Source organism: Phoca vitulina, unplaced genomic scaffold (assembly GCF_004348235.1).
Source record: "Phoca vitulina isolate PV1807 unplaced genomic scaffold, GSC_HSeal_1.0 scaffold33, whole genome shotgun sequence".
In the NCBI taxonomy this organism is placed as follows: Eukaryota; Metazoa; Chordata; class Mammalia; order Carnivora; family Phocidae; genus Phoca; species Phoca vitulina.
Window position 1 is genome coordinate 14,667,322 of NW_022589736.1, and position 12,617 is coordinate 14,679,938.

Sequence of the window (12,617 nt, forward strand, 5' to 3'; positions counted from 1 at the left end):
CCCTTGGTGCAGTTCCAAAATTGGACAAAATGACATGACCCATTCTTCCATTCTTTCTCATCACTTTGCCTGGGCAGCCCTTACCTGTGCCTAAAGCTCCTTTCAAGTGCAATGGGTCTCATCAGGGCGCCCTTCTTTGTCCTCCCACTAACCTGCCTTGTGCATGACACAGGATAGCCCGTCCCTCATGCATTCCTGATGTTGCTTTTCTCGCCTGAAGTCCCCACCATCTCTGTACCCCTCTCATCCACCTCCCGGGTGCTCGGACACATGGGCCAAGTGAATGTAGTTATTGTCTCTGCTTCTGAGAAGGTTCACACGGTTCTTAGGATATCTCTCCGTTGCTGCTCACTGTTTTCTCCACCTTCTCATCCTCTGTAGCTCATATCGTCATCTATCTGGTTCCTTCTCTCAAATATTCTTGTTTTTATTAGAGCACGTGTTGTCCTGTACCAGAACTGAAACCACTCTATTTTCACATACCTACAACCCAGACTAGAGCCCAAATCCCAAAGTAATAGGAAAGCAGGTACCATTTTGGGAGGTTTTCTCTGTGTGTGTAGATTTCTTAAGTTAAAGACCCCCTCCCTCCCAAAAAACCCTGTATTCACTCCCCTTTAGGTATCTGTTGCAAAGTTGAGCAGGTGTTAATATTAATCGTTTGTTATTTAAAATCAAACGAAGCCACTCGCAACATGGAAGAAATGGAATAGCGTTTCATTTAATGCTTATTCCCAGGAGCTGAGGACAGAAACTGGCGGCAGCAGCAACAGCGGAATATTCCAATTCATTCCTGCCCCAAATGTGGAGAAGTTCTGCCCGACATAGACACACTCCAGATCCATGTTATGGACTGCATCATTTAAGTGTTCACATCTCACTTCCCCCCAAACTGTTGGTAAATATCAGATTTTTTTCCTCCAAGAGTTGTGCTTTTGTGTTGTTTGTTTTCATGCAAACATTTGCCTCATTATGTTTATTTTAGGAGAAAGAAAATATGGTCTAAGTGGGACATTTTCTGTGGATTTCCTTAGAATCCTGAACATACCACTTTTCTGATAATAGATTCTTTCTTTTTTTTTTCCTTTTTTTTTTTAATGTTCCATGTATGTGGGCTGAACTGTTCATGCAGTTAATGAGCATGTGACATCATGGGACAGAGTAAATATAACTGAAGGAAGAGGCCTCACAGATCAACTCTGAGAATATTTTAAGGAGGCAGGAAAAATGAAGTGGTCACAGATTTAATCAAGAAAAGTATCTTTGGAGTTTTTTTTTTTTAATAAATTATATTGTTATTTTTCTTCATCCATTTAAGACACGTCTATATGAGGTTGTGTGTATGTTATAGTTTTATTGCTGCTGCAGTAACTGTACCAAAGTTATGATGGGCCTGTTTTCATACGAGTGCTGTGGGCTTTTACTTAATCATTGGGACAAGTGAAAACATATTGGCGTACATGAGGAACATACATTAGGTTCGCTGGTTTCATTGTAGCCCCAGGTATATGGGTTTGTACAGTAGATAGTTTATTAATTTCTAAAAAACAGCTGTCTGTTAATTTCCCTGGATGAGGCCATATATTCATAATCACAAAAATAGGTGTATTGCAAAATAAAATTTTGCTTTGGAGTTGTTCACATTGTTCATATATGGTTGGCCACGTTCATGGGATGTTTCCCATATTCAGCTTCATATAAGCTTAATACTTATTCAAATCTGTTTTGCGAATTCTATGAATATAAGCAACCCCCTTACTAGAGACTAGTGTGTGTTGTTTGCATTGGAAATTAATCTTGCTAAGGAAGTGAGAAGATAGGGATTTGCTATATTTTGTAAACCCACAGTTTACTGAGATTAGCTAATACTGGGCCAGTCATAAAAGTAAACAGTGTCTTTGTGTGTCTATATCCTAAAACATTTAGAAGAAAATTAAAAGATATACTCTGTTTGGGTTTGTCATAATAATCTCTCTTAGGCAACTTGATTTAATATACACACACACGTGTGTGTGTATCCATATATGTTTTTTAAATCCAGGAATCAAGACAGTTAATTCTGTCTTCATGCCAAGAGAACACACTGCACAGATTCACCAGTAACTTAGATTCTCCCACCTCACTCCAGGAAGAATGCTTATTAAAGACATGTCTAAAATAACCATGAAATTTTCATTTTAACTTCTTGTTTATAGTTTCTAGTTTAAATTTTTTTTCCTTACTATTTTGTATTCGAGGAAATAGATTTCTCTAGTGTCTTAAATAGAAAAGCAACCCAAATGGTTTCACATTTAAATGTTAAGGGACGATCCTTTTATGCTGTTCAAGTAAAAATATTAAGCTGATCCCAACTCTGAAGTAACAATGTGAGTGGGCTTATTAGAGCTGTGATCAAGTTGTTGGCTGGATAATTCAAAGGATTGCAAATGAAGGCAAGTTCATATAGTCAGTTTAAATTAAAGCCATTGTACTGAGGGAAGCAAACATTTTGATAAACAGCTTGTAAACTCTGTGCATGTCTTCTCTAACTAATTTAGTCTCTTCGGAGAGCTAGCTCCCATGTTACAGGTAATGACACTTCATTGGAATGTCAGCCTCTCTTCTGGAACCCGCCGCTCTCCTGTGTTCTCAAAGTGTGGCTAAATGGGAGCAATAGAGAGACGAGAACTGGGAAGAAATAGGAATGAACCAATGAAAATTTTACAGCTAAATAAGATTATAATAAGTCTTCAAGTGTCGTATTTTAAAATGATTTTGATCTAGCCTGGCATGTAAGGAGCTTGAAAGTCATCACTCCCATCCTCCTAACAAGGAAAAGGCTGAACAGACTCAGAATCACAAACTCTTTTTAAATCCCTCAGAAAACTGAAGTCACAGGGCAAACCACTGCCCACAAATTGGAGAGACAGCCAGACAGGTACAGAGAGTCGCAGATTACCAGATCAGGGTCTCAGGAGCAGAAACCACAGTAGGAGCCAATACCGGAGTAGGAGAACTTGAACTATAATTGAAGATTTGCCAAAGGCTCAGTGTGGACAAACTTGAGAATTAAAAACTCTTAATAGGAGCCCATTCTTAAGAGGACCCCACACTTGTGTGAATTTTACCTCCAGGAGCCCTAGAAGAACCTCACAGTGAAGATTTCTAAAAATTCTCCCATACTTTTAGCAGGGGGAGGGGGAAGTAGCCATTTTGAAAGACACCAGCGCACCCTGTTCTTCCTAGGAATGCCATCCCTCAAGGGAAATTGTTTTACCAGACCCTAAACTGCTGGATTATTACCAGAGCCTGACTGACCAGGGGGAAAGCAAATACCCAACTCCAGCCCCCCCAGCTTTACTCCTGTCACCTGAGGAGGAGAAAAAAGTGCGAGAAGGTCACAGCGCAGAGGGAGAAGCTCAGTAAAAGACCAAGACCTTGTCATAGGACTGTGGAACTCTTCTCCCCCACACCTACTTTACCACCACATCAACAAGGTGCCCATACAGTAATGGGCTTACAACTGGAAGAAATTGCTCATCTTTGGGTTTATTAAGGAAGAGGTATATAGGGAATCCCAAAGACAACAGGGGAGACAAAACAGGGACACCAGAGGAGATTGTAGCCCGTGCCACCTACCGCTGCAGCAGACAGTGAACATAGTCCAACTCGTAGCCAGGTAAACATAAAACCTCACACTATTTACCTCAGTTCCTTTTACCTACTACATCATTTCCGTTTTTCAACAAGAAATTATACTGCATATTAAAAAAAAAACACAGTTTGAAAAGATAGAGCAAGCATCAGGTGTGATAAATATAAGACTGGAAATTTAAAACAACTATGGTTAGTATCCTAAGGGCTCTAATGAGAAAAGTGACAACATGCAGGAAACGGGGGGTAATATAAGCAGACAGATGGAAACTCTAAGAAAAAAATCAAAAGGAAATACTAGAAATCAGAGACAGTGTAACAGAAATGAAGAATGCCTTTCATGGGCTCATGAAAAGACTGAACATGGCCAAGGAAAGAATCTCTGTGCTTGAAGCAATGTCAATAGGAACTCCTAAAACTGAAATGCAGAGAGAAAAAAGAATGAAAACAGAATATCCAAGAACTGTGGGACAATTTTTTTAAATGTAATATACGTGCAGTGAGAATATCAGCATGAAAAGAAAGAGATTGTGTTAAGTAATTATGGCTGAAAATTTTCAAAAATTAACGACAGACACCAAACTACAGATCAGGAAGGTCAGAGATCACCAAGCAGATTAAATATCAAAAAATCTTCACCTAGGTATATTGTATTCAAACTGCAGAAAATCAAGGGCAAAGAGAAAATCTTGAAAGAAGCCAGAAAGAAAAAAATCTTACGTGTAGAGGAGCAAGGATAAGAAATATATCAGACCTCTCTTCAGAAATCATGCAAGCAGGAAGAAGGGAGTGAAATATTTAAAAATCTATATGCAGTCTATAAGAAACCCACTTTAAATATAAAGAGATGGAGAAAGAAACAGCAAGCTAACACTAATTAAAAGAAAGAGTAACCAAATTGATTTAAAGAAGACTTCAAAGCAAGAATTGTCAGGGATAAAAAGGGACATTACAAAATGATGAAAGGGTCAATTATCCAAGAACGGTAACGGTCCTAAATGCATATGCACTAACAAGAGAGCATCAACACGCATATGGCAAAACTGATAGAATTGCAGGAAAAATAGATGAATCCACTAATACAGGTAGAAAATTCAAAATCTATCAGTAATTAACAGACCCAGTAGTCAAAAAAATTAGTAAGGACATAATTGAACTGTATAACACTATCAACAAGATCTAATTGATATCTATAGAATACTTCATATTCTAAATATAGCAGAGTACACATTTTTCTCAAGTTCATGGAGAACATTCACCATGATAGAACACATTCTGAGCCATAAAAAACACCTTACCAAATTTAAAAAAAGATAAGCCATACACAGTATGCTCTTATACCACAATGGAATTGAACTAGAAATCAAAAACAGAAAGATACCTGGAAACCCTCAAAAAAACATTTGGAGATTTAACACACTTGTAAATAATACATGGGCTAAAGAAGAATTCTCAAGAGAGATTTAAATAAATTTTAAACTAAATGAAATGAAAATATAACACAAAGTTTGTGGGCTGAAGTGGAAGCCATGCTTTAGCAAGAAGTGTATAGCATTGAATTAAAGATCTAAAATCGGTAATTGAAGCTTCCACTTTAAGAAACTAGAAAAGGAATGGCAAATAAAACACAAAATAAGCAGAAGAAAAGAAATAATAAAAATTAGAACACAAATCAGTGAAATTCAAATCAGGAAATCAATAGAGAAAATAAATGAAACTGAAAGCTGGTTCTTTGAAATGATCAACAAAATTGATAAACCTCTAGCTAGGTTAAGGAAATAGAAGACACAAATTACCAATATCAGTATACCAGCAATGAATGGTTAAACTGTAAAAACACAATAACACATTAGTACCAAAAAATTAAATACTTAGGTAGAAATCTAATAAAACATAAGATCTGATGAAAGAAATCATAGAACTAAATATAAATAAATGAAGTGATATTTCATGTTCATATATAGGGAGACAGTATTGTCAAGATTTTGGTTTTTCCCAACTTGATCTACAGAGTCAATACAATCCCAAGAAGTTATTTTGTGGTTATTGACAAAGTGATTCTAACAGTTTATATGGAGACACAAAAGACCCAGAATAGCCAACGTAATATTGAAGGAGAAGAACAAAGTTGGAGGACAGACACTACCTGCCTACAAGACTTACTCTCAAGCTACGGGAATCAAGATTGTGGTATTGGTGAAAGAATGGACAAATAGACAAATCAGTGGAGCAGAACAGAGAGCCCAGAAATAGACCCAGGTAGTCAACTGGTCTTTGATAAAGGAGAAAAGGCAATTCAATGGAGAAAGGATAGTATTTTTAATAAGTGATGCTGGAACAAACAGTGGATATCCACATGTAAAAAAATGAATCTAGACACAGGCCTTATACCTTTCACAAAAATAAAACTCAAGCCACAGAGTGGGAGTAAATCTTTACAAAACCCATTATCTAATGAAGGAAGGACTGGTCTCAAAATATACAAAGAATTCTTAAAACTCAGCAACAAGAAAGCAACTCAATTTAAAAATGGACAAAAGATAATAGATACCTCACCAAAGAAGATGTACACTTGGTAAATAAACACATTTTAAAAGATGCTCAACAACATGTTATTAGGGAATTGCAAATTTAAACAATGAGATATCACCACACACTTATTAAAATGGCTAAAATCCAAAACACTGACAGCACCAAAGCTGAGGAGGATGTGAGATAGCAGAAACTTTCATTCATTGCTGGTGGAAATGCAGAATGGTAGTTTGGAAGAGAGTCCAGTGGTTTCTTGCAAAATTAAGTGTGCAATCCTTTGTATCTACCCAAATGAGTTGAAAACTATGTCCGCACAAAAACTGCACATGAATGTTTACAGTAGCTTTATTCATAATTGCCCAAACTTGGAAGCAACCAAGATGTCCATCAATAGGCAAATGCATAAACCAACTGTGGTACATCCATACAATGGAATATGATTCAGCGCTGAAAGGAAATAAGCTATCAAACTGCAAAAAGACATGGAGGAACTTTAAATGCATATTGCTAAGTGAAAGAAGCCCATCTGAAAAGCCTACATGCTGTATGATTTGAACTGTATGACACTCTGGAAAAGTCAGTATATGGAGACAAGATCATTGATTGCCAGGGGTTAGGTGGAGGGAGGGATGAATAGGTGAGAGCACAGAAGATTTTTAGGGCAGTGAAACTGTTCTGCATGATACTGTGATGGTGGCTACATTTGTCAAAATCCATTGAATGTAAAACATAAGAGTGAATCCTAATGTAAACTGTGGACTTCAGTTAAAAATAATGTATCAAAAAAATGTATCAGTATTGGCTCATCCATTATAACAAATGTCCCATACTAGTGCAAGTTGTTAATAATAGAAGAAACTGTGTGTGGAAGGAGCTTTATGGAGACTTTATTCTTTGCACTCAATTTTTCTGTAATCCTAAAACTGTTCTAAAAAATAAAGTTCGGGGCACCTGGGTGGCTCAGTTGGTTAAGCATCTGCCTTTGGCTCAGGTCATGATCCCAGGGTCCTAGGACTGAGCCCTGCATCGGGCTCTCCGCTCAGCAGTGAGTCTGCTTTCTCCCTCTGTGATCTCTCTCGCTTTTGCTCTCTCTCAAATAAATAAAGTCTTTTTTAAAAACAATAAAAAAGTTAAAAAATGAAGTCCATTATTTTCTTAAAAATGAAAAGAAAATTGAACCACAAGATTATTTAATATGAACATAAAATGTGTTGTGTGTGTCATAAAATCACAATTCTTGTGAAGATTGGCTAACGCTTCCATTTGACCCATAATGAAAGAAAGGGCTAACTTAGAATTGCTTTAATGAAATTAATTTATTATGCCATCATTAATTCAATGGAGGAAAGTTGATACAAGAGCTAGTTGCAGCTTTTCAGTATAACAGGAATCAAGTCTATGAACCAACATTCAAATGTCTTAGTGGAACAATGAAAGGTACCAAAACTGCTTTGCTCTGAGAAGCAAATAAAAAGTAGAAATAATTTTAGTCTTTCGAATCCTTTGATTTACAGATTTCATCATTTTAAAAATTACTAAAATAACATTATGTACTCTTGTTGAAAAAATGTTAGTCATCAGTGAGTAATTTGTTATTTTTTCTAGCTAAGTACTTGCAAAGATGGGAAATATACAAAAAGTCTTCATTCAGAAACTCTCGTAAGTTGATAGATTTGTGTAGCAGTTTTGGTTTTTAAATACACAGAGCCATAATTATGGGTAAAATTTATTTTACATATATGTGTATTATATTTTATTATTATTTGCTGGGCTATAAACCCAGCAAAACCAAGGAAGAAATGTGTTGAACAGTCTTACGAATTAATTAAAACCAGCAAGGCTGGTGGTTTTATTGGCTTCCCTTTGGAAAACATCAGTTGAGGTAAGTAGATGGAGGAACATACCCCATTGTTTAAAGTAACTTCTAGGTTGATTGAAAAGCAATAGACTTATTTGCACAACAGAGACAATATTCTGTTAGCAAAATCAAGGAGGTGGGATTTCCCTCTTTTTCTAGGTAGAGGGTTGCCTCTGAGCAAGGATAACATTTTTCTCAGTGCAGGATCTTTGTCCAGTCAGACGAACTCAAGTTTGGGATAAGACCTGAGAGAGTTCTGCACATTGAGCAAGGAAGATACGAATGCAGATGTAAACAGACATCTACAGGGAGGAGATGGTGGTGGAGGAGCTTTGGAAACTGGTCTGATTTTCTGATTTTGAATAGCATTGCCTGTCAGGCCCAAAGATGCAGGCAGTGATGTAATCATCTGGTGCATTAACCAGGTAGACATACTGAAGAGTATTCTGCTTCTACAGTCTCTGCTTTGGAGAATGCAAGTACACTCACTAAACCTCCCCGCAGACCTGCACGTGAAGGCCTGCCACATCCCCCTGGCTTTGGTCACGTAGCTAAAAGTACCTGCTGAAATCCGCACCTTCGCCTCAGACTGAGCTTGCCATCTCCCCCCTGTCCACAGCAAGCTCCTCCTGGACACTCCAGTCCATTTCCGCACTTCTGCCAGGTGCCCAGGTGTGGCCAGCCTGGCCCTCGTCCTCTCCTTTTCCTGCCAGAAGTAACTTTCTTCAGCCAGTGACCAAAGCAGACAAGGTTTCCTTCGTAATGCCTTTCACGGGTCCCTTCCCTTGAACTCTGGCAGTCTGAAACTAAATGATCTTTAACTGGGCTTCTGTGCCTCCAGTTTCTGGTATGTTCAGTTCCAGGGCACCTGTCTTCGTTAGCTCACAGTCCCTAAGCAACACCTCACAAAAGTAGCAAGAATAGAAGTTAATACACACTTACCCTGACCTGTGCTGGGCACACTATGCGTATTTTCAAGTTTTTCTGATTAATCCTCACAATGCCCTATGAAATAACTATCACTAGCCCTGTCTTGCAGATGAGTGAGTGGAGGCACTGAGAGGTTAAGTACTTGACCCAAGGTTGCACAGTTAGTATGTGGCCGGCAGTTAACAACCACGCAGTCTTAATTAATTTGAGTTTAAGCACTGAGCCGCTCCTTTCCTCTTCACATCGATCTTCCTCCCCAATCTGCTCAAACCCTTTCACTGCTTACAGAATATAATTCTTGGCCTGGTGTTCATCTTCCATACGGTCTTTCAATGTTCTACCTCATCTGTCTGTTCCCTCCTCCCCAGCAAGATTGGTGCCCATTGGTTGTCACCTTATGTTATTTATATTTCATGTATATGTCCCATCTCCCAAATTGGACTGTAAGTTCCTAGAATATGGACCACATCTTTGTCCAACCCCGTGTGCACCTGAGGCAGGAAGAGATTATGGCTGATAACCGGTGTGTGAAAATGTCCTGGAAATTCTCCTTTGAGCCCTTCTAAAATAGCCTCTAATCCACATCCTGCTGATATCAGCACTTTCCAGAGGAAGAAAACTGAGCCCCCAGATGCTAAAGGACTTGCTAAGGAGCAAATACTCTATTTGGGTTTTTTTTTTCTGGAACATTTATTGTGTGCCAGCCACCAGTAGCAGGAGGGAAGACATAGAAGAGATAGATGAACAAGAGTAGTTCCCTCACCTCCAGATGAGGACACCACAGTGAGAAGCAGAAGACGCCCATGATCAGGATGCAGTGTGAAAGTTCTGTGTGCCCTCCCAGTCTCGAGTTCTGCGAAGCACCATACTTGGTGAACCGCTTAGTCCGAAGGGTCAGAGGGGCTTCACAAAGGAGGTGATGCCTCCACTGAGGGTGGGTGGATGAGTAGGAGGTGATCCAGTGGTTGAGGCTCTCCAAGCAGAGGGGTCTGCATGTGCAAAGGCTCTGAGGCATGCCAGAGCCCGGAATATTTCAGAAGAGGAAAATCCCAGCTCAGCTGTGACTGGGAGAAAGGCTGATTCCATGGGGAAAGAGAAGAGCTGAGGTTCGTGGAAAAGTAGGACTCAAGTCTGTAAGTCAAGTTCTGGAGTGGCAAGAAGTTTGGGATTACAGGAACAGAGGAGCCATTGACAAGTTTTGTTCAGGGAAAATCCAGGCCAAGATTTTGTCATAATCGGGAGCAATAAGAGAAATGGATTGGAGTAAGTGAGATCAGATATAGATCAATTAGAAGTAAAAAGGATAGAGGTGCCCAGAGGTCAAGGAGGGTCACAAAAGTGAGGATGTAGTGAAGGGGGTGAGCTCAGGAGATGCAAGAGATGATCTGTAAGATTGGGGGGGAGGGGCAGTGGACGCGGACGTGGAGAATGAGCACCTCTAGCAGGGGTGATGAGGGAGGTACTGAGCCCTAGGGCCCAGTGGCATTTGGGGGAAGGAGGCTGGAGCCCACTCACTTCTCCCTTTCTTGTTTTGTGATCTGTTTTAGAGGCCTTCCCGTGACTCTGGTGCCCTCTAAAGTTTTAGAACCACTGCTGTAGAAAGATGCAGCGATCACAAGGCTGAACACGGAATGTTGGCTCCCAACCTCAGTTTCTGATTCAGCAGGTCTGGTGTGGGGCATGAGCATTTGGTTTCTCACAAGTTCCCAGGGGCTGCTGCACCTGCTGCCCCAGCGACCAGACTTGGAGAAGCCCTGCTATATCACATTGACATTTGCCATTTCCTTCTTAACACTCTCCTTCCTTGGCATCCTAGGCCATCTCTTTCCTGCAGGCCCACCCCTTACACCGGAAAACTCTGGGGCCAGAATACAAACAGAGATCCTATGTGTAAAGTTTTAAAGTTTAGAGATAAAGCTCATAGTCTCCTTGGAGTTTCACACAGAAACATGGCTCCAGCCCTGCAAACCCTCCTTCTCCTCTCACCTGGACTCAGTTCTGTGTAGCACTTGGCAGCCTTTCTCCAAGTGTGGGGACACCGCTGCCTGCTATTCAAGCTCCCTTTAACTCCCATTCTACCCGCAACCCACCCACCACCAAATAGCCACCCCTTCGGCAGAGGGATCTGCCCTCGAAGGACAACCAGGGGAAGAGGACTTGCCGGGCCTCAAAGCAGACCCAGAGCCGTAGGGTAAAAAAAAACCCCAGGACGAGAGCTTTGGCTACAAGGCATTGCCCAGGATTTGGATGAGTGCATCCCTTAGCTCCGGGACACCTCACCCTGCGGTGAGGGACACAGCTAGATGAAGACCAGCATAAGGCCATGCGAAGGTCAGGCCCAGGCCTAGGGCTAAGCGTGGGACTGCTTTCCTAACCACTCCGGCTTCTCCTTTTGGCTTCTGTCGCTGACTCACATGCCTCGGGTTCTGGCCTTCTCCACCAGAAGCTCTTAATTTGAAGAGGGTCTTTGGGAAAATATGTGAATCCCCTCAGAAGGTATACAAAATCTTGAGTGTATGAGGTACATTTTTCTTGGGGGAGAAAAACCCATTTTCGTTCTGTTCTCAAAGGGGTCAGTGATCACTCCGTGGCAAAAAGATCAGAATCACTGCAATGCAGACCTCTCCTCTGAATCTCAGATCTGGAGATGAAGCTTTTCTAAATCCTAAGTATCTCATTCTGAAAGCTGAAACCAAGTCTGTCTTCTACCCTAAACGCATTCTGTGTTTCCTGTGTTACCTACTTCGGTGCATTGCCTCAAAAAACACCCTAAACTCCTTTCTGTGTTTCCTACCTCCCTCTCTTCCATCGGTGGGTCCTGAATCTACTCTCCTAATTCTTTCTCAAAATCACCACTGTACTCATTCTAACAATAATTTCTCGATCCCTCACTGGAGGACAGTTTGAGAGCTTACATCAGTACAGTTTTCTACTTCTTGCATGGATTTGGGTGCCAAGTGGACCTGGAAAGTCAAGTTGACGAAAAGAACCTTGGAAAACAAATCAGATTGGTCCAGGAATGTCTACATAGCCAATAAGTCTTTGATGAACCTTTATAATTAGATGTAGTGACGCATTTAATTTTCTTCAATTTGATTACAATAGTTCCTCCATTACTGTGAATTTTTCAACACTAGCAGTTCTCAAAAGGGGTATTATTCCCATTCCCGGGTCAATATAATAATTTCAGATAATAAGGAGCATTAATACTCCATTAGGACACAGAAAAAAAAAATCAATGTAGATGGTATCCAGACTTTATTTTCATCAACATGAAGCTGATTTTAGTTTTTCTGAAAATGAAGGCAAACACAATGGATAGAGATACAATCTTACATGAAATAATTAGCGGGGGGATGCAGGGCCTGAATAGAGCCTGTGAGAGGGGGATAAAAAAAGACTTAAAATGGTTATTTGAAAGTCAGAGAAAGACAAATACTATATGATCTCATTGATATGTGGAATTTAAGAAAGAAGACAGATGAACATAAGGGAAGGGGGAAAAGAAAAGAGAGGGAGAAACAAACCTAAGAGACTCTTAAGGACAGAGAATAAATGAGGGTTGATGGAGGGAGGTGGTTGGGGGATGGGCTAGATGGGGGATGGGCATTAAGGAGGGCACTTGTTATGATGAGCACTGGGTGTTGTATGTAAGTGATGAATC

At 40.2% G+C, this 12,617-nt stretch overlaps 1 protein-coding gene across 4 annotated transcripts in view; it reads left to right on the forward strand.

Annotated features, from left to right (window-relative positions):
- OPTN (optineurin) overlaps positions 1 to 12,386 on the forward strand; it is a 52,703-nt gene extending 40,317 nt beyond the window's left edge. For 2 of the 4 annotated variants that reach the window (XM_032425656.1, XM_032425660.1), the window contains exon 14: positions 739 to 7,136. In XM_032425656.1, the coding sequence (XP_032281547.1) occupies positions 739 to 866 (128 nt within the window). In that variant the 3' untranslated portion in view covers positions 867 to 7,136. Of the gene's footprint in view, positions 1 to 738; positions 7,137 to 10,500 lie in introns of those variants that run through there. The other 2 variants (XM_032425658.1, XM_032425657.1) reach the window with 2 other exon arrangements.
- The last annotated feature ends 231 nt before the right edge of the window (positions 12,387 to 12,617 follow it).